Source organism: Manacus vitellinus, unplaced genomic scaffold, assembly GCF_001715985.3.
Source record: "Manacus vitellinus isolate BGI_N305 unplaced genomic scaffold, ASM171598v3 scaffold_13_pilon, whole genome shotgun sequence".
Lineage (NCBI taxonomy): Eukaryota > Metazoa > Chordata > Aves > Passeriformes > Pipridae > Manacus > Manacus vitellinus.
In genome coordinates, this window is record NW_021938999.1 from 9,120,492 (window position 1) to 9,141,224 (window position 20,733).

Here is a 20,733-nt window from a genome sequence, read left to right on the forward strand (position 1 = left end):
AGGAGGGGGAGCAGCGGAGCTGTAAAATAAAAAAATATTTTGGAGTCAAATAATGCTTCCACAAAGTGAGATTTTAGAAGTGGTTTGAAAAAATGCTCACTAGTTGGTGTATTTGACATAAAATTTAGTGAAGCAGAAGAGCTATGCTCTTGCTTTCTGTTGATTTTTTCATAATTCTTGAGTTTCTTTTGCCCTTATATATTTCTGAAAATTCTAGCCTTTATTTTACTTATTTTGTCTGGCTCTGCTTTTCCTCACACTGCAGTGCTTCAAGGTGTTATTAAAGTTCTCTCTCTGAAGACCAGAGCAACGATTTAAGAATTTCCTTCCACTTCTCCGTATTCCTTTGTGGAATGCTCAGAAAACTGCCTACCCTCCTAAATATAAGAGCCAGGCATATTGAATCACATAGAGCAATAAGAATACTTACCCTACCAAAATATACTCAGCTATGGTCGCCCTTCTATTTGGACATGTTAACATTACAGATAAAAAATTTGTATTATTATTTATAAATTTGTCCATGCTTTCTTAGATAAAGCCTTCATAGGCCATAACTTCTCTTTATTGTATATATGGAGAATATATAAAGACAGGTTCATACCAACAACCCTGGTGATACGCTAGTTTGTTTTATTAGGCTACAAACCAACATCAGATAACTGGACAGATACACCATGGCTTGAAATATATAACCTTTAAAGAGATGGCAATGCCAGTGGCAAGCTGACTCCAAGTTCCTGTGCATGGCAGTCAGAGCAAACAATACACTTACAAAAAACCAAACCAAAACAAAACCAAAGACCAAAATCACCCATAACTCTAAATCAGAAATTCATCGCAGCTTTAAAATATGCTGTAAACAAAATGTACCATTTATACTATCTACAATCTAAAGATGTCTTCATGGAAAGAACATGTCTGGAAATGGTAAGTTCTAAGTACCTCAAAGCCTCATATCTAGTAAAATTATAACAGCACTGAAAAGAACAAAGCAAAAAGCCTCTTTCAAAATCTTTTCCCCTTCATTGACAACATTTTTGTCACGACAGCAATTTATCTTCAGAACCTTCCTCCAGTGGTTATTTTTGTTGTTATTTAATGTTTATTTTACTTTCTGAAGATTATAAACTCGTTCATGCTCATTCACAATAAAATACATAAAGTGTTCCAATTTTCATACCTGTTTCCCCCAAGAGAGTCTTGAAGCAGCCTTGTAAGCTTTGAATCTCTGTATGGTACATGAGTTGCCTTCTTACTTTTATCTCCCAATGCACTTATTACATTGCCAAGTGCCAGCTATAAGACACCAAATCATGTAATGCAGAAGTCAGAATCAGTTCCTGAGTAGTTTTATTTCAAAAACAGTATAAACCGGGGTCAGCACATTGTGAGAAAATGAATATACTCATGGAAGTTAAGATAAAAATATTTCTGAAGATTTTTACATTTTACAGTAGACATGTAGAAACTTCTGTGTTATCAACAGTGCATCAGATGATTTGCAGGCTAGTACCTGCAAATTCTAAGTGTTTAGCACAATTTTATGCACTGTCTATTGATATCTCAGTCACAAACTGAAGTTAGAAATACTTCATATCTAACAAACATTTACTTTTTATGATGATAAAAGTTGATCTCTATTTCTAGCAGGGGCTACAAATTAATTTTATCCATCTGCTTTATGCTACATTTAGAATAAAATATGGGGCATTCATATGAAAAAACCCAGAATATACTACCTCTACAGATATTAAATAAAAAATGTCTGAAGATGTAAGCATTTGAGGCTTGAAATTATGTAGTCCGGGACCATCCTGTTTCATTGCTAAGAGGGTCTAATTCATGTTTATAAACAAGCTAGCATTTGGTTGTGGAATTATTTTTAATTTGCAACTGCACACACTTCACTCATTTGCCAAAGTGAAAAACATGGCTCCAGGTGGCGCCCTGTCCTGCCAGTTCTTGGACTGGGAATGGTCTGGCTGTGCCCAGCGGTTGGAGAACTGCAGGCACACCCCATGCTGTGGCTGCTTGCTTTTAAGGGTTTAAAGCACTCTCAGTCTGTTTCACAAAACTGAGGGCTGGACTTCACTGTAAATTAAGTTTTGCGGCAATATAATATTTTTATCACACTGATTTTCACCTTCATGCATTTTGTATCCTATTTGTTAAGGATACGTCTATGTCATCTAAATCACCAAATTCCTGTTGGCTTTGTGCTTATGTTAATGATGAAATTGAACTGAATTCTCTTTCTCTTCCATATAATATAAGCAGAATAACTACAGAAAATAACAACTGTCATGATGGCAAGAGAATCACTATGCAAGTTCTAATTACAGAATACCTCACTGGTACTGCACACTAGCCCACAGCAAAAGACATGTTTGCACATATAAAATAGACATGTATTTTGTGTCTTAAAAAGAGAATTGCACAGAGCCTCCACACAGCCAAACAGCTCAAAACAAAGGAATGAAATTATAATCTCTAATATCACTGATATCTATAATCACTGATAATCAACCAGCTCTACTTTTCAGTGCAGTTTAGTAAATCTTAAGTAAAACATTTATTACAGTTAATAAAAAACTACAGAGAGACAGTACATAGACAAGAAAAAAATAGTGATGCTATAAATTATAAATTTTATTCCTACTTCAAAGTGTTTTGCCTAGGGTTGTTTTACACTATGTTGTATATTTGTATAGTCTTACTAGTCCACAGTTGATGGAAATGCCTTCTTTTGCCCTTTCTCCTGTAGCTCCTGTTCGCTTTAACCTTTCAGATCCCGCCAGATCGACAAAATGAAACTTGGCAGTAAGAGTTTCATATTCATTCATCTCAGAAGATTCAGATATTATCCTGTTATCAGTGGCATTATCCTGAAGTAAAGGAGAACCCATAAGGTTTGGTAAGATCTTTCGTATTAACATTTGCAAAGTTCAATGAACAATTAATTACAAGACTACCTTCTTTGTCATGACCATCTCCTTATTCATTCTAACAACAGTATGTTTCAAAATATTATCTCCATGTTAATATATATACACTAACATTCTTGAAGACCCAGCTCTAGATGCATGTGAATACAAATTACTTTAAGTATGAGCTACCACTGTTTCTTCATGTAGAAATGGGGGGATACATACACTGAAGTATACAAGTCTGCAGCAAGGTGGGCAACAAACTTTGTTCCCCTCAGAAATGCAAGTCTTGCATCAATTGTCAAAGGAAACTGATTTAAAAAAAACAAAACCTTAATTACATTATTACCCCAAAAAATTACCAGAGCCACTTAGTTCATAAACCTGCCAAATAACTGAAAGATATTTTGATTTTATACCACTCTAAACCCCATCATCAGCTTTCCTGTGGCATGATTCTTCAACTCACTTTAGGAATTATTGTTTGAAGCCATTTTTAATGGCATTTTTCCTAGCAGTCAGTATTCCACTAGCACTTCTGATTTAACCAGAAAATAAGGACAGCAGGAGGAACACAGGAGGAAGAAAAGGTTCCTTTCTCTCTTCCACCTTCCTCCCCCAGGTAAGCTGTAATGACTGGCACTCCATGAGACGCTCCAGGGAGTCTCCCCAGGAACACACTGCACTAGGGGCAGGTACCATAGCCTCAGCCTCTTTCCACTTCATGTCCCAAAGCACAGCAACAAAATTATCCTTTTTCATTAGATAATCCCGAACTTTTTTCCTGCCGATTAGTGTAGTTGTACCATATACGGTGGAGTTTTATTTTACTTTAAGTGTAGTTAGATTTGTTGTCAGGAAAGCAACAATAAGAAAAATCTTTAAATCACTCACTTCTTGACCTTTCTGGTAAGATATCCAATGCAGGACAACTTCTACTAACTTGTCATGGTGTCACGTAATAAGCATGTAATGAGTGTATGGATTTATAACATACTCTCACAGCCCAAATAACAAGTTTTATTGTTAGTAAGGCAGTAAGGCAGATTGTTCTGGGTTTTGTTTAAAAAAAAATCAAAACAAAACCACAAACCCTCAGGTATTCATTCTGTGGCAATGGCCTTGCTCAGCTAGCCCACGGCTCCCTTCACTACTGCAAGGGATAATGCAGGTCTCTGCAGACCAAACCATTCTCATGGTAGTGAAATATTTCATGCTTCTAAAGTGGCCCCCTTTAGCCACAGTTACAGAAGAGAACAGGAATTGTGCTACTTCCACAAGACCAGAAATCATTATTTCTGTTACTCTGATGTTTACCCTGACTCTCACTCCCAGCCCTCAAAGTAATGATTAATGCACCCTGTCACTCTCATTTATTTAGCAAGTGAAATGTACATCTAGAAACTTCTAAGAAGCATGGATTATGTGAAGAGAGCTCAAGGAGCAGCGTGACTGTGCTCTGCAGCCCTGGCTGCCTGCCAGCACCGGGCACCAGCCACTATGCACAGAAGGGACACAGCCAGCGCTGTCATCCGAGAACGAGAAACTGCGTTGCCCTGGTAACAAAGGTCTCCCAAAACTCTTGTCTACAGAAACTTGAGCTACATCTACCCTGACCACCCAATAATAGCTTGTATTAATTTAGATTCTAGGAGTGTTCAGAGGCCAACATCAGGTCTATCCTCTACTCTCCTAAACTCCAGAGGGAAAGAAGAGGGTGCTGTCTTCACAGATTAAGGATATAGAAACACATAGCTCCAGGGAGTCAAATTATCTTGTGCATATCTTCCAAGTAAAGGAGAAACAAAATAGTTTGACATAAGGCAGAAGGTGGCTACCTATTCCTCTAACACAAGCCTCTGTAAGAAAAAAGGCAGAGCGAGGCAACAGTCCTGCAAGTGGCTCAGCTGATGTGGAAGGCTGCGAGTGCATCAGCACAAGGGACTGCTGTGCCAACAGCCTCCAGGAAATGAGGTTCCAAGATGACTTATCTCACTCTCCATAGACAGTTTTCAGCAAAAACCTCCAAGCAGACAGTGTCACCACACAGTGACTGAGGTGCCCTGTCTGGGCCCTGAGTGTGATGCCAGTTCCTCCCGAGTGGAGACAGCTGACCACACCACCAGATCCAGAGTTTCAGCATGGAAAGCAGGAAGAAGTGTTTTTAGCACGTGTATAAAGCAGGTCTACATACCACAAAGGACCAGGAAGGGACCCTCATTTTGCCTGCAAATGATTATTTGTAGTATTAAAAAAAAAAGGCAACCCCACCAAGAAGAACTGAAAATCCAGTTCACTGTTCCACATGCCAATGGGTAAAATGCAAGCTAGGCATTATTTAATATTTAAAAAATTTGTTACCTTAAGAATAATCAAGTCCCCCTGAAGGTACCATAGTTTTCAGTAATTTGGATTTATTCAGAACTTTCCTCTTTACAAGATACACAAAGAGCAACTAACTTCTACAGAACAGCACCATGTTCATTCATAATCTAAGTTTCAAGCTAAGCACATAGACTTAACAGAATACCTGCACCCCAAATATATATCTATTTAAAATAAATACACTAAGGCTTGGAATTTAATGCTTTTCCACTTGTGCCTTATTGGATATCAACAAAAAACTTACTCTGAAATATCCAAGCAGTTCAGTTAGCTGACTGCAAGTTTAAACCCACTAACTGCCAAGACACTTAAGTGTCTTAGTGCTTTCCCAATTAAAGACAAATTACATTTTAACTTTCTCGCTTGTGTATGTCGCAACAAAAGACCGTAGAAAATGCTAGAGGAAAATAGGCAGGTTCATGTAAGAGGCTGCAGTTTATGGTTGCCTCTGGCTAGAGGATGGTTACATATGCACAGATTAAATCAAATTATTATAATGCTTAGCAAATTCATCGAGCATTATGATGACTGTAGCATCCTTATTAAGCGCAATTCAAATAGCAGTGGTTGCCAAAATTTTCCCCATTTTGAAAAATGGCTACTAAAGGTAAGTTTAATAACAGAAAAAAATACATACAGCATTAAATGCAGGACAGACTCTGGTTTGACATAAGTGTATAGTAAAGATAGCATGTGACCGTGAGCTCTGAACGTTCATCTGAGTGCTGGCGGTGGTTCGAGACAAAGCTCCCAGCTTCAAGCACTGCATCATCTAGAAAACAGACAAGAAGTACATTGCATTGCTTGCTGGTTAAAGAAAACGTGTTCCTATAACACTTATTGTTTCAGATATACAATTAAACTTTTTCTCTTTGCTATGAATTCAGTTCCTACAAACCAAAAAAGCACAAAGATTCTTAAATAAGCAAACTAAAAGTATTTTCTGTGATTCCTGAAAGAAAACCCTTATATCTTTGTATGCCTCTTTTTACTGTCCCCTGGTAGTAACAAAGTTATCTTCATTGACCTGTAGCGACAGATGTATGGGGTTTGTACCTTTTATATAAAAACGTGGAGCACAGTAACATTTGTATTAAGATTTGCAATGCATATGAAGAGCAGTTTATTTCATATCAGTCAGGAAAAGTAACATATATAAGATCTGGAAGATCAGATTTACTACATGGCCAAAACTTTCTCTCCCAGCAGAACTATATTATTAACAAAAGCCTATTCCTAGCTTTAAATGAATGTATCATGCACTTAATATCAGACACTTACCAGATTCAAGACTACAGAAATTAAGAAAATAAAAAATTTAGCTAGGTTTCACACTTAAATTGTCCAAGAGACAGATACTAGCAAGCATAACCTCTATTTTTAAATGCCCATCAAAACATAAAGACAACATTTTTAGAATGTATTTGGTATGCTACAGAGTAATTTATTTTCAATTATCACCTCTGATTCTCCATTCACAGTTCGGGTTGTAACACCCACTGTATAAATTCCTCCTGCTGAATCTTCATGTATTTTAATATTTGATTTTTTATTCTTTGCATCGATATCACGTGTGGTATCAAACAGATCAAGAATTTCTTCATTGTAAAGCTGAGGAGAAGGAAAAAAAAATATCACTTTAGGAAGGAATTCTTCTAAAGACTAACAAATCTGTGCATGGCACATACCAAAAGACATAAAAATCCAAATGTCTCAGCTCCCAAAAAAAGAGTGCTGTGAAACATCCAAACTTACAAGAACAACACATAACAAGAGCAGCTGTAAATTAAATGATCCGCACAACTTTCTATTATGCCACCCAAAGAAGCAGTAAATTCCTCCATGTTGCCAAATCTGAGGGGTAATTCTTCGGTGGGACTAGGGAAGAGAAGGCATTCGATGCCAGCAGAACTAGAGTGGCAGTGGTTTCTGTGGTAGGCACCTGCTGTCTTCAGATTTGACCTTGGGCTTTTCTTTTGTTGATTCAGTTGACTGCACCCTCCTCCAAACATTTCCAACTCACTGCACTTGCTCTCCCTGTCATCACACCTTTCCTCATATCCTCTCTCACACCTTAATAATTCTACGTCTCTCTTTCGTTTAGATAAACTCTTCCTGCTCTCAAAGGAATTTGACGTAGAATAGTTTTTGTGCAAGCTGCTTCTTAAAAAACAACCAAGCAGCAGTCCAAAAATACTATGGCATAGTTTCTTGAGCAGGGCTTTTGTACTACATAAGAATGTTCTGAGTTTTACAAAAGGAGTTTAGATCCAATTGAAGATATTGGGGGAAAAACAAAGCACTATCCTGCTGAGAATCTCATGGCTCAGGTCTCTGCTGATGTACACTGAAACATTTCCAGTCTTTAATTTAGTTATACCAACTCACTTCAGCAGAGCTCAGGTCAGACTAATTCAATTCCTGATGAAAATCATTAGGTAAAAGTTAGAGAACCATCACAATAGATCTGTATTCACCCAGAGTACTTTCTCATACACTGAAAGTGACTTTCTCCTCTCACAAGCAAAAAGTCTTACCTGAGAAGAAAAGGCTCAGTGTTTGTGAATGTGATGCTTTTAATCCTTTACATATTGAAAAAGGAATTGTATTTAATTATTAAGCATGGAATTCAAAGCAGGAACCATCTTACCAATGTTTTATCTTGATGAGAGCAAACAAACTTATGCCACAGTTTAGAGATCCTGATAATGCACCTGCAATTGCATGGGACTGCATATGCCTATCTTTTGAAAAAGCAGGAAAGCAAGGAACTAAGGGAGGCAGACTGCAGCAAACTAAAGAAAGGCAAGAAAGTAGCAAACAAAAGCCACCGTTCCCTAGAGTTATCCAGCTGTAAGACTTCGAAGTTATTCCAAAATATAATCTTGCTTCAACTTGTTCAATCAGTAAATTATAGTTTATGCAATTCAGCTCTAATGGTAGATAGGATGGGAGGAAGAGGACACTTTCTGATACAAGAGTAGTGTATAATACCTAACTAATCAGAAAAAGCTCTTTCTGGGAAAGCTCTAATTTAACCTTAGTAGAACAAAAAAAAAATCTACCAACAAAAATGACATTTTATTAAGGGAGAAAACTATTATATACATCATTTAACCTTTCTCTAAATTAGATAAGACAGGTTTCAGTATGCACATTTCATCTGAAATACGTGGTAACGACTGCAATTCTTCATACCATTCCCCCTGTAGCATTTAATTACTGCTCTGTATTTTGGGAGTCAGCCACATTTGTAATGTTATGTCAAAACTCATAATAAATTCAGAAACCACACTGGTTACTACTCCTTATGCTACTCATGTTGCAGCTGCATGTGCAAACAGAGAGAAGAGCAGAGCATTCCCACAGCACGTTCTCAACCCAACTCAATGGCAAACATTAGCCAGAGCAACACAGAGTTCTGCTTAAGGTTAGCAGTGACAAACCTATACCAGTGCAAAACTACTGCCAGCTTGTTAATCTTTAGAACAGTCATAGGAACACATGACTAAAGGACTTAATTTACTTCAAAAGTAATAAGACCAACAGATTTTCTCTTTGGTAAAATAAAAATGGAGTTTTTCCACCCCTAAAGTAGATAAAATCGTAAATATTGAACTAAGCAATACAAATTTACACCTGCTCTTCCTTAAATTGATTCTTCCTGTCCATGTGCCTAAAGTATCAGATTTTGCAGCTTGGTAGTGAATGTAAATGTGTTACACCCAAATCAATCAATTTAAAAAGTAGTTTCATAGTCAGGAGACACAGCATAAAGACACAGCAAGACTTAAACCAACAGCTGCTGCAGGTCGGAAAGGTCACAGATGTTACAGCCTCTTTACCAGTAACTGTGTCTATAAGCAAACACAAGGGGAACAGTTTTGCCACAGCATTGACCAGGGTTTTCTCTGGGTCTAAGGAAAAAGGGCATAGTGACACAAAAGTGTCACTATTAGAATAGTGACCCAATCCTAAACTAATGGGAACTGCAGAAGGAAGTATTTTCATGCTAGATTTCTTCTTTGGCGAAAGAAATATAAGCCTCCTGAACAGATTTTGTAAGCTAAAGAAATCTATGGCAAAGTGGCAAAAGCAGGCAAAGCATGCTCACTATTCAAAGCCACAAAGTATAATTGAGGGGGTTTTTTATAGTTTCTTTCTTTAAGGTTTTGCAAAGAATTACAAACAAGCTTGAGCAACAGGCCACACAAACAAAGGCATGCTACAGAAAAGGATAAGTTCTGACTAACATAACTATTTCTGTGCTTCAAAATAATGCTATAAAGGGAAGTATGAAAATAACTGGAATAAGGATCTTTTTCATAAACTGAAGAGCTGAAGCAAATCCTATAAAATTTCCTTTTGAAAACTTGAAGATTAATTCAAAACATCTTGTAAGAAAAAAATGTAAAAGAAGAAACCAGAAAAAATATTTAATTGGTGTTCTAAAAAACCCACAAAGTTACACCCAAAAACACAGATCATATTTACCTCTAAGAACTGTGCATTCACTTTAAAATCTGGAGGTGGAAGTCCTTGTTTAATAGCACCTTGCTTCTTTTCTTCAATACATCTGAAAAGGTGCTTAACAGCACGTGATATAATGCCTTGTTCCTCTTCTGTTATGTTGACATCAAATCCAGTGCCCATGGTGTATGTTTTGCCAGCACCTGTCTAATTTGAAAAAGGAGTAGTCACTAGAATGCATGAATAGCACCAAATCATCACAGAAATGCAGTTTGTGAACACTAATCAGTCTCTCATCTTTACAATATTAACACACACAACAATGGGTCATTTTGAAAAATGGATGAACAGCAGAATTTGGACCAACTCTACTGTTTATCCACAGATCACATACAAGAAGGGAGAGACCAGTTCAATCTTTCATAACCTTTCCCCTGGAAACTTCCCCTAAGCAGCTTTCATCAGCCTTGAGCTATCATCTCTGAGGTCAAAAGATGAGTTAATGTTTTCAACCAAGGCTGTTAATTAAAGCATGTATTTTGGAGGTAGAAGTGGTATTCGCAATTTTTTACTAAAATAGATCAAATTACTCCCTTAATTACCATGTCGGAATATCTCAGGTATTATATTCCCATTGTTCTCACTTTATACTGAAAGAATCTTCACTGGGAAATTAATTTAATTAAATGTGAAGTCCTATAGAAGACAAGGTAGTGTTGTGTTTTCACTTAATTAGTGGGTCAAGTCTAAGACAAAGATAGGATCACACAGCTGAACATAATCTGCTAAACTGGATCTGCAAACTGCTTTGTTTCACTAGGATTAGACTTCACTTAGCTAACTTGAGATGCGACATTCAACAGTGGTGAAAATTCAGCATGCAAGACCTAATTTTATGCAATTGATTCCTAAAGGAATATTCAGAAGACAGTAACACATTCTCTACAATGTGCTCAGCTTTGAGAAGTCAAATGTGTGCTAAGTGTAATAAGAGGGTGTGTTCTCTAAGAAAAGTTTTCTGACTTTGGAATCTGATCTCTACATTTTGCCCACAAACAAACAATGTGACCCAAAGTTCCACAGGATCTATTTTTAAAAAGCTCCTATTCCCAAAAAATGTGTGGAAATGCAGAGGGTTGGATAGTTATTCAGAAAAGAATCTCATTACAACATATCTCTAAATGTCAACTGATTAAGTCAATAATTTGTATTGCTGCATTGAGGTGAATGTAGGAAGTATATGGACTGAGACTATTTTCAGCATTACTATTACTTTCAGATCTACTGCCTATATATATATTCTGTGTTTTCACTGCCAGTTTACACAGAATCTATATAAAATCCTAATGAGTCTCCTACAGGATAACTCATTGAAAATAAATCCAAGATGCTAAAAAACAGATTCATGCACTTCAAAATTCAGAGAAAATCAGTTGCAAGAAACTATTTATTCCAAAATTAACACTTCAAAATAAAATTATAAAGCTTACCTGGCCATAAGCAAAGACAGTGGCATTATAGCCTTCAAAGCAGCCTTCAATCAGCTTTTCTATACACTGTATATAGATCTCTTCTTGCTGCGAGTCAATGTTAAAGACATAATCAAAAGTGAAGGCCTTATCTTTTCCCAAGAACACTTGAGGTTCACCAGGTGTGACAGATGTACAAATATGGCATCCTTCAATCTTCTCTTTGGCTAGCTGTGGTCTAATTCTGTTTTCGAAGAGATAAAAAGAACTATTAGAGATTCTCATCATCAAAAAGGAATATACAAACAATAAAAATAAGGGATGAGAAGAAGTCCTTACTGGCTGAAAAATCAGAATTTTTCACCAAGCCAGGAGGTTTCCAGTTGTCTGAGCCACAGAACTGACTGTATCAGAACACCAGTCATAAAACTACCCATGCAAATAACATTTTTTCTGAAGGTTCACCTACTTCAAGTTGACAACCTGCCTCAAACTCTTAATATTTCTGTATGTATACTATACATTACTGAAGAGTAACTTTCATAATTGGTTTCAAGTCAAGCTTTTTAGTTTTATCCTTCTTCTTCATGTTTTCACCATAAAAACAGAAATTTTAATGTTATAGGAGTTTTTTTTACAAGAAAGATAAATGTGAAAAAATACAGGATATTTTAAATAGCAATTTGGGAGCAGGGACCCACCAAAGCCTACATGTCATGTTAAATGAAAGCCTCCCTGCTATGAGAACTATGACAGCAAGGAGAAGGCTCACATTTCTTCTTTCCCTTTGACAGGAAAGGAGCTTTGTCACAGCCAGAATACTTTTGTGAAATGTTTGGTTTCAGTGAAGAAGCATATCTTCAGACAAAAAAAAAAAAGAACAATATCTAACAAGTTCTAAAGGTAAGATTCCTCACTATCTTCCAATTGAGACAAATTTCAGCTTTTATTTCAGTTTGTTCTGTTTCTGACAAAATACTTTGTAGAATATAGCTACCTTGGACTTTGTATATCATTTTATTAATTCCTCTGCTTTCTTAACACTCTTGCAGTCTCGTCAAAATTGAATTCATGTACTGTCTCATGACTAATAATGACTGTGGAAGTTAGTGATTCAATTGGTTTAATGATTAACTATCAACAGGAAAACTCTGGCCTACATAACACATTATTCTAGCTGTAATTAACTAACAATTTGTTTACAAAACTACCTTTTTTTAAAGTATTTCCAAGTTCCCAAAGCAGCACAAAAAAAACCCCCAAAATCCCCCCAAGAAAAACCAAAAAAAAATCACACAAACAAACAAAAAAACCAAACACACAAAAAAAAACCCACCCCACATCAAATGTGTGCAAATGTGTGCAGGTTAAAAGACAGGACAAAGGCGGCTATGGTAAGGGTGATAAAACATCAGCAATACAGCTACATACAAACAAAATCATGAAATATTTTATATAGATTATCCATTTATATAAAGCTTTAAGTACCTATGTTTACTTCAGTGTGGCTACTTTTAGTTACACAGTATCAAAGATCTATGCAGGGTATACTTTAAAAGCACATATTTATCTCATATTCCACATTTTAGAGTAGCTGTGCTGTCTTGAAGCAGATTCCCCAACATCTTCACTTATCACATGTTGGTTTGGATCACACAGCAGTTTCAGAGTGCACAATTTACACCCCGTTCAGAGGAAACTAAGCCAAAATGCTTGACTCCAAACACACAAAACTTGTTCCAAAATCTAATGGGAGCATAAGGGCCCAAAGCTACCTGCTGATCTACTGCGACCATGCCAACACTTGCTGATGTAGAGAGACCAAGTCTCCAACAGCTCTGAGTGGACTGCTGCAGACTAAATGAAATTACATCAGCACACGTACACTTTAGATCAAGTTAGAAATATCTTACTTAAAGGAAAAAAATCACAAAACATTATACATCCTCTTTTTATTGCAGATTCTGAATTTTTCATTCATCCAGGGATGTGCATTGCTGTCAGGAGTATTTTTCAGATTTTTTTATTCTAAGGGTTTCATTATATCCCAATGTGTGACACTAGAGATTAACCATAATTTATTTGTAAGGTTTTCCACACATTTAATTCCATTATGGAAAGTTCATTTATGATCAGGAGGTACCACCCTTGTCAGCATACCCTCTAGAGTGGAGCAGAAATCAAGTAAACCTTTGAAAAATTTCATTAAAGGAAAGATCATATCATGTGTAAAATAAAATTTGCATTTAAGGACACAAAGTGTGTAATATAGTCACAGACATTCTCTCTAATTACATCATTATCATAAGAGTTTTTTCTTTAAATGAAATAAGAATGTTAAAAGTAATTCAGGACTCCTCCAATAACAACAAACTTGATCCACTAGCACCTGTGAAGACTAAACACAAAATCTGATTAATATGTACAGAAGCTCGTAATACATTTACTTCCTTCTAAATTAAGGAACTTTTGGTAATAAAATAGCTTTTATTTCTAGGTAGAAAGTCTTCAAAGAGAAATTAATCATATACCTTTTCTAAAAGCATTCTACACAACTGGAAAGTTGAGCAAATAAAACACTGTAGCATGCTGTCTAAAACAATATTTAGAAAATGCCAACTCGGTAGGTTATTCTACTGTTTTCTTTTAATGCCGTGAAGTCAGTCAGAGGGCAAGCTTCTTTTTCAGACTAAGTACTCTTATTCTTTCACTAATCCAGTGCAGACAGTACAAAGGCCATCAATTGTCCTTACAAGAATAAATTCTGAGGGCTTTTAGAACTCCAGAGGTATGTCATTGTTTTACAGTGCAAGAAAGCCAAGGAAGACCTTTTCTAAAAATCTAGATGGAAAACACATTTCCAAAATCAAGCATTCCAGAAACCCAACTTTCCTCCACTTATGAAGGGCTTTTACCACTAACTTGCAGAATGAAGTTGACAACTTCAAAAAAAAAATAATAAGTTTTTCTTCATATGTTTTTGTTCTGTGCTTACGAAAATTAATTAAGTTTCTACACTGAGGAACTGATTCAATTATGATAGGTGCCGAATAAATTTCTCCTTTCTCCTGCTAAGTAAAGGCTCAGAGTGACCACAAAGAGGAACAGCATGCCTAAAATATCAGTGATTTGCATGGTAATTATTACAGTGATGACAGCACTGTAAAGTGAGCAGTTTCGATGTCGCCCTGCAGAGACTTCCCATGAGAATCGTCCCAGCTAGGTCCCTGCCTTGCAGCCAGGCAGCACCTCCCAGAGCTCAGCTGCTACAAAACCCTGCACAACAGCAAGCCTATACATATCAGCCCAAGTAATCAGCCCACAGCAAAACACCATTCCAGAAACCAGCTAAGCTGAAGGAAATCTGTGTCACTATTAGCAGCTTGTTATCGGCTCAGTTGCTTCCCCTGCGTTGTAACACAACATTCAGAGACCCAGCAGTGATGATGGTGTCCTTCCTCCCTAACTTACCACTAAATCTGAAGGCAGTGCTAAGACAAAAATACATTTTACTAGCACTTAGCAAAAAGGAAAAACAAAGCAAGACTCGACACATCAGGGAAGCTTCAGCCCAAAGATAGCCCTTCTCCTTTTGTGATTACTCTTCCACAATGTCCCACTCTGCCATGTACTTGGGAGAGAGCAACCAGAGAGAAATCATGGCTGCATCAGGTTTGAAAGACACCTTCCCCAAGAAAGGATGTGCAGACAAGAGATTTTCATCACCTAACCTGAAGTCTGCTCAAGGGATACTTCATGCTCTGAAATCTACATAGCTCTCTTGATAAGTTTAGCACCAAGCTAATATGATGACCTTAAATGAGAAAGCAACAGATGCCTCCCCTTCAATCTGATTTCTGGCCACTTAAGAGCAGTGTGAGTGGATTACCTGAACCTCATGGCTCTCAAAGTCTTACTGTTTGTATCGAAGGTGTGGCCCAGCAAATAAATCCTCATGCAAGTCAGATTCTGCTCCAGCACTGGCTATAGCATCATTTCCTCCCCCTCCACCCCACAGTTCAATTGGGAAAGTGAGTTTTTCCTTCTGCTTACAGCCAAACCTTTTGCACTCTCATGCCTTAATATGGTCACTTCTGTCAGCAAAGCAGGCAGCGCCCACGCTTTAAAAATGTGAAAGAGTTCATTTTGGTCATCTCTCCTTGCCCAGCTTGCAGTCTGGCAGGCTGCCACAGAGATTTTTCTCCAAGACCAATTTGACTTCACCATTTTGTCTTCTACATGGCCCCACCTCACCGGTTTTTCAGGCTACTCACTTAATTGTATACTATCAGGTGTTTTCTACCTATTTCCAATCACATCTCCTTAGATGTGGCAACTTCCCAAACAACATTTTGCTTTACATCCTTCCCTCTCCTCTTCTCCAAAGCATGAACACACCCAATTCTTGTTTATGTGTAGTTTGCAGCACCTCCAGGCCACACACATGAAACTTAATCCCCTAAATCTCTCCTGCCTCAGCACACTGAGACAAGTTGTCAAATTAGGGAGTGATAAACCAGCCAGCAGTTGCACAGTAATACACTGTATTGTACTGGAACTAATCCCTCAGTAGAACAGGGGCATAATGTCTCTGCTAAAAGTATTGTCAGCTAAAACAGATGCAGATAATATAGTTCAGGGACTACAGCCATCATCAGCCATCATACTCTGTGTTATGCAAGACATCAGACTTTACAGAATTGATTCCTGTTTAAACTAGATAATATCATAATATCTCTTTGAAAAGCATCTTCTCTTAGTTTATTTCTAGGGATGAAAAATTGTCCCAGTGATTTAAATATATATTATTTATATAAATAACTATCTGGATATATAAGGATATAGATATACATACACACATATCCCTTTTCAACTACTAAACAATTTTACCTCTGTGCCTGTTCATTTAAGAACCTCTCCAATACCTAATTCTAACCCAGCAACCTCCGCCCATCTATGATTAAGTCACCCCTTAATCTCGTTTCATACACTAAATGAGACCAACAATATTTTAATTTTGCATCTCCATGTTAAGAACTGCAAATATTACTCTAACAAATGCTAATAATCAAAATGTTTACCACATGCCTTCTCGGAACCTCTACAGAATAGCAATAAGAACATGAGAACATCTAAGAGTGATCTAAAAAGGCAAAGCATCAAATTATTCTTGTTTTACAGAAAGAAAAGTGGAAAAAAACTAATCACAGGTTAATCTTTCAGATAGCAGTGACTATCCAGAAGCTGTGCATTGGAAAGGAAAGATTACTCTGAAGTCCCCCGTAAAGTTCTTTTTCATTAAAAAACTCCATGGGGAAAGGGATGTTTTCACCCTGCTCAGAAAAGCATGAATTCAAACCACGTGTTGTGCTGAGCAAGAAACAAGTTAACCTGTAAACCCAGGGCTCTTCAATGCTTCTCTTACTACACTAAGTCTATTAAATTTCACACAATTAAGTTTCACATGTGGGTATATGAAATATTAAATCCAAAAGCACCTTCTAAAATATTTACTGAAGCATAGCAGGCAATATAAACTGGGAAACAAACAAACAAATGCTGTCCAAAACCAAAAGAAAACACTTTCCTGCCCTTACTTCAGCATCAGAATTCCTTCACCCTTCTATTCCATTTATGTTCATCAAATGACTCCCATTAATCTCCCTTCACAGCAAGCAAGGAGTAAAGAAACTGAACAGATTTCATCTCTAAGACATCTGATATGCATAAACTTTTCAGTATTTTTGCTAGCACACAGTGGAATCTTGCTCTATAATTAGCAGCACCTCCAAAAGACACAGTGATAGCATCTGAATGCAATGAGCTTTAAGGATACAAGAGGGTCTGGCATATGACAAATCCCAGGTTTACCTTTTGTTAACATATCAAAAAGGGTGCAGAAACAAACCTGTAGGCTCCCACCAGCAACTATCACCCACAGAGAGTTTCTGTGCAGTGGTATCACTTAATGGTACAGTTCTGGTATCGATCACTGGTATTACACTTACTGGTATCAAGAAGTAAAAAGGACATGCAACTACAGATATACAAGTTACAGTGACCACACAAGACACAGCTCAGCAACTGAGCTGCAGCAACTGGCCAGCCAGCACATCACCAAGTCTTTTCCCCCTTCCATGGGTCAGCTCCCACCCTCGAATCTGCAAGAGGCACAGCCACACACCAGTCACCCAGCCAGGGCAACGACACTACCTTGCTGCAACTGTAACTCGATCACTCTTACATAAGATTTGGGCACCGCTCCCATCAGTGTTTCTCTAAAGCTGCCATGGTCTAGACTGAGCTCAGTCCTGCCAGCAGGTATGTGTGCCCAGAGCCCACAGAAGATAGGCAGAGTCCAGGCATTACTCGGCCTAAACTTACACCTCCTGGCAAGCACAAGCGAGGCAGATGTTTTGCACATCTACTAATGCTTGCCTTTAGATACCAAGAAACTTTCAGGTACGTAAAGTAGGTATCTTGATACAAGTTTGGTAACACCAGAGGATAAAACCTCCTGGATAGGTCTTGGACATAAAAAATGCAGTAAGGACTCTGGCAAAAGCTTAAGCAGGACCTACATGGTCCAGATTTTATTCCAAAGTCCTATTAAGTTACTTACAAAAAGGTATAGCGTTCCTTCAAACTATGAGTAGCCATGAAAACATGACCACTAAACCCTTAAGTTAAAACATCCAACAAAATCAGGCACTAAATGACCAAACGGGCTCTGATATTACATTTTCAATAGCTAACTTATTTTACTGCAAACAAAAAAAATTTTTCCTATTCAAAAATATATGCACAGAATATTTTGTTTCAGTGCTACAGACTGTCACTTCCAGTTTGCACTTAATGAGAAGGCAGCAAATGGAAAACTGGAATTAAATTAAATTGAGGAAATATACCACTGTCATAATTAGATTTGTCCAGTTCCCCTCCTCTACGCTCAAACTCTACTTCTTCAGCTATTTTTTTTTATTTTTACAGGCAAATTTAATTTCATAAAACAATTACCCTTTTCAGTAGCTTGTGTCTGGTCAGCTCATCTCCCCATTAGCTGTTCATGCTGGAGATGACATTTGCAGTGCCAGGATGAGGCAGTTCCACAGGCTGCTGCTCTCCCTTGGTTCCTGAAGTGCCATATAATAGCTGCATCTCCAGGCAGCCACTACAACCAGCCAGGACACAGTTTAGCAGTATGATTTCAGATTAATTCTTGTGCAATTCTGTAACAGCCTAGCAGGCTGTGCAACACAGATGGCATCCTCACACTGACAGGGACAGTCCTGTGCTTTTGCCAAGAAAAGAAAACGCAAAGGGAAAACACCCAGGCCTGCTCTCTCAAGAATTCCTACTGCCCCACATGCTCCCTTCCTCACACCACCTCCCACAGGAGGGCTAACAGAACTTCCAGCAGATCTAGATGACCTCCAACATCTTTCTCCATAACATGAATGAATGCTTTTATCCAAAGCTCCTTCGTGTGGTTTCTCATGGAGTAGTTTACTCTCTAGTGAGCAAAGAAATCCACAGCTTTTGAAAACAATTTGACTTTTGAGAGAAAGAGAGAAGGGAGAACTGTGTTTCAGGATTTGTACTGGCCTTGTTTATTTCTAGTTCAAGACAAGGTCATCTGTGATGGAAAAGAAGTATTACCATAAGCTTCCACGTGCCTGCCAAGCACAGAATGGGCACACCTCCAAATCCAAGTGCAGTTTGAGTAGAACTAAACAGAAATGTTGTTTCCAATGCCAAAGGCAAACAGATTTTTTTAAATTGTCCTACTATGCTACTTGCCTTAGTTTTCTTATCAACATCTATTGTTATATGCCTCACCACTCTCAGAAAGCTAGAATAACAATCCAATATCTTAGATAAAATGAGATATAAGCAAATGCAGCAAAGTATAATTTATGAACTAAGACAAAGCATTTATTATTTATGAGCAAGAAATTAAACAGGGAGTTAAGCAAAAGTAAAGTTCTAAATTAATTTCATACCATATAGGAATGCAGGCACACCTCCATTGTGCCATGAAGTGGCAGAATAGAGACCTGAGTCACAGCAATCAGGGGTCAAACATGCTTCAGTGCTGAAAGGGTCAAACAAACATACTCTGGGGCTGAAAGGGACTACAAACATCAGATCTCCATGTAGCTCATTAGCCTGAAGCAACAGCCTCTCCCCATCAAGGAGTATGAACAAGTAATTTTAGAGAGTAAGAAGCATAAATAAGCATTGCTGGTGCACAGTGGAACACAGTGCTCAGCTATACTACTAGTGTGGTCAGCATTAGCTCAAGGTCTGGACACCACGTTGTACAGTTTACATGAACATACACTGAAAAAATAGTCACTCACTGGCTACTTCTCCTGTAAGGATTAACCCTCAAAATATAATCCCTGGGAATATTTATCACCTTTAAAATAAGAGAACAAAAAGAAACTCCAGAATGTGCTAGCTTATTTCAATTTTTATTTTAAGAGGTAGCTTCTAGTCTTAGAAAACCCTACTTCCAACTTTTCATCTGCTTATACTTCTGGAAATCACCCCACAGCTGACAGAACAGCAGAGACATCCCAAACACGTGGTTCAGACACAAACAACAGGTTTCTTCCCCAGGTGGTCTGGGAAACCTAACATCTCCAAAGGCTCATCAGAAATCAAAGAAATGTCTTCTGAGCCAACACAGGAAATACACAACCAAGGGAAACTGCAACCAAAAAATTTACAACAAGGAAGCAGAGCCACCCGTGGCTCTGGGTTTGGATGAGTGTTCCAAGTCACTAAAGCTGTAGGTTACCAGAGGATTCAACCAATCTGCAATTTGATGGCTGTGCTCCAGGTATATTTATATACCAAGTCAAATATCCAAAAAGCAAATGAAGGACAGGAAGACTGCCTTAAACTGTGTATTAAATCTGTCTCTCTTACAGGAGTGCACTTGCTTTTTCTAAGTTAAAGCTTTCTGTTGAAAAATACATTTTAGCTTTTATGACTAATAGGCTCATGCATAGAAATATGAAATACCATCTTCACTTCACTGGTAGTGTTTCACATCAAGCACTAGCACTGACAATAATAAAGACCAGTATAGATTACTATTATGAAAAATTTATGGCAATATTACCTGACAGTTACACAACTTATAGAGTGTAAAGGTCACAAATTCAAAAGAAAAGGGGAAAGAAAGGTCTTCTGGTGTGGCCCCAGATCAGTGTCTACAACTACTGTGCTCATGGATACTAAGAGGCCAATTAAGCCAGCAAGTATATCTTTCCGTGGGTAAGGATTCATGAAGAAAGCAACTCTATATACAAAAGAAAGAGCATGGCAACCTATATTTCTTTTGAAAATTATGGGGTTTTTTCCTCCAAAATGTAGCTTTAGCGCAAAAGTTAGCAGCTGTCATCATTCCTGCTCTGGGAAGCAGGAAAGAATGCTCTGGGAAGCACAGCTGTAAGGAGCGGCTGAGT

General features: G+C 37.7%; 1 protein-coding gene across 1 annotated transcript in view; it reads right to left on the reverse strand.

Moving 5' to 3' along the window:
• Nucleotides 1–20,733, reverse strand: part of KIF21A (kinesin family member 21A) — an 88,649-nt gene that overhangs the window by 44,645 nt on the left and 23,271 nt on the right. The window contains exons 2-7 of the mRNA XM_029958062.1: nt 11,276–11,498; nt 9,810–9,992; nt 6,777–6,926; nt 5,953–6,087; nt 2,721–2,888; nt 1,184–1,299 (exon numbers count right to left, since the gene is read on the reverse strand). Of these exons, the coding sequence (XP_029813922.1) occupies nt 1,184–1,299; nt 2,721–2,888; nt 5,953–6,087; nt 6,777–6,926; nt 9,810–9,992; nt 11,276–11,498 (975 nt within the window). The remainder of the gene's footprint in view (nt 1–1,183; nt 1,300–2,720; nt 2,889–5,952; nt 6,088–6,776; nt 6,927–9,809; nt 9,993–11,275; nt 11,499–20,733) is intronic.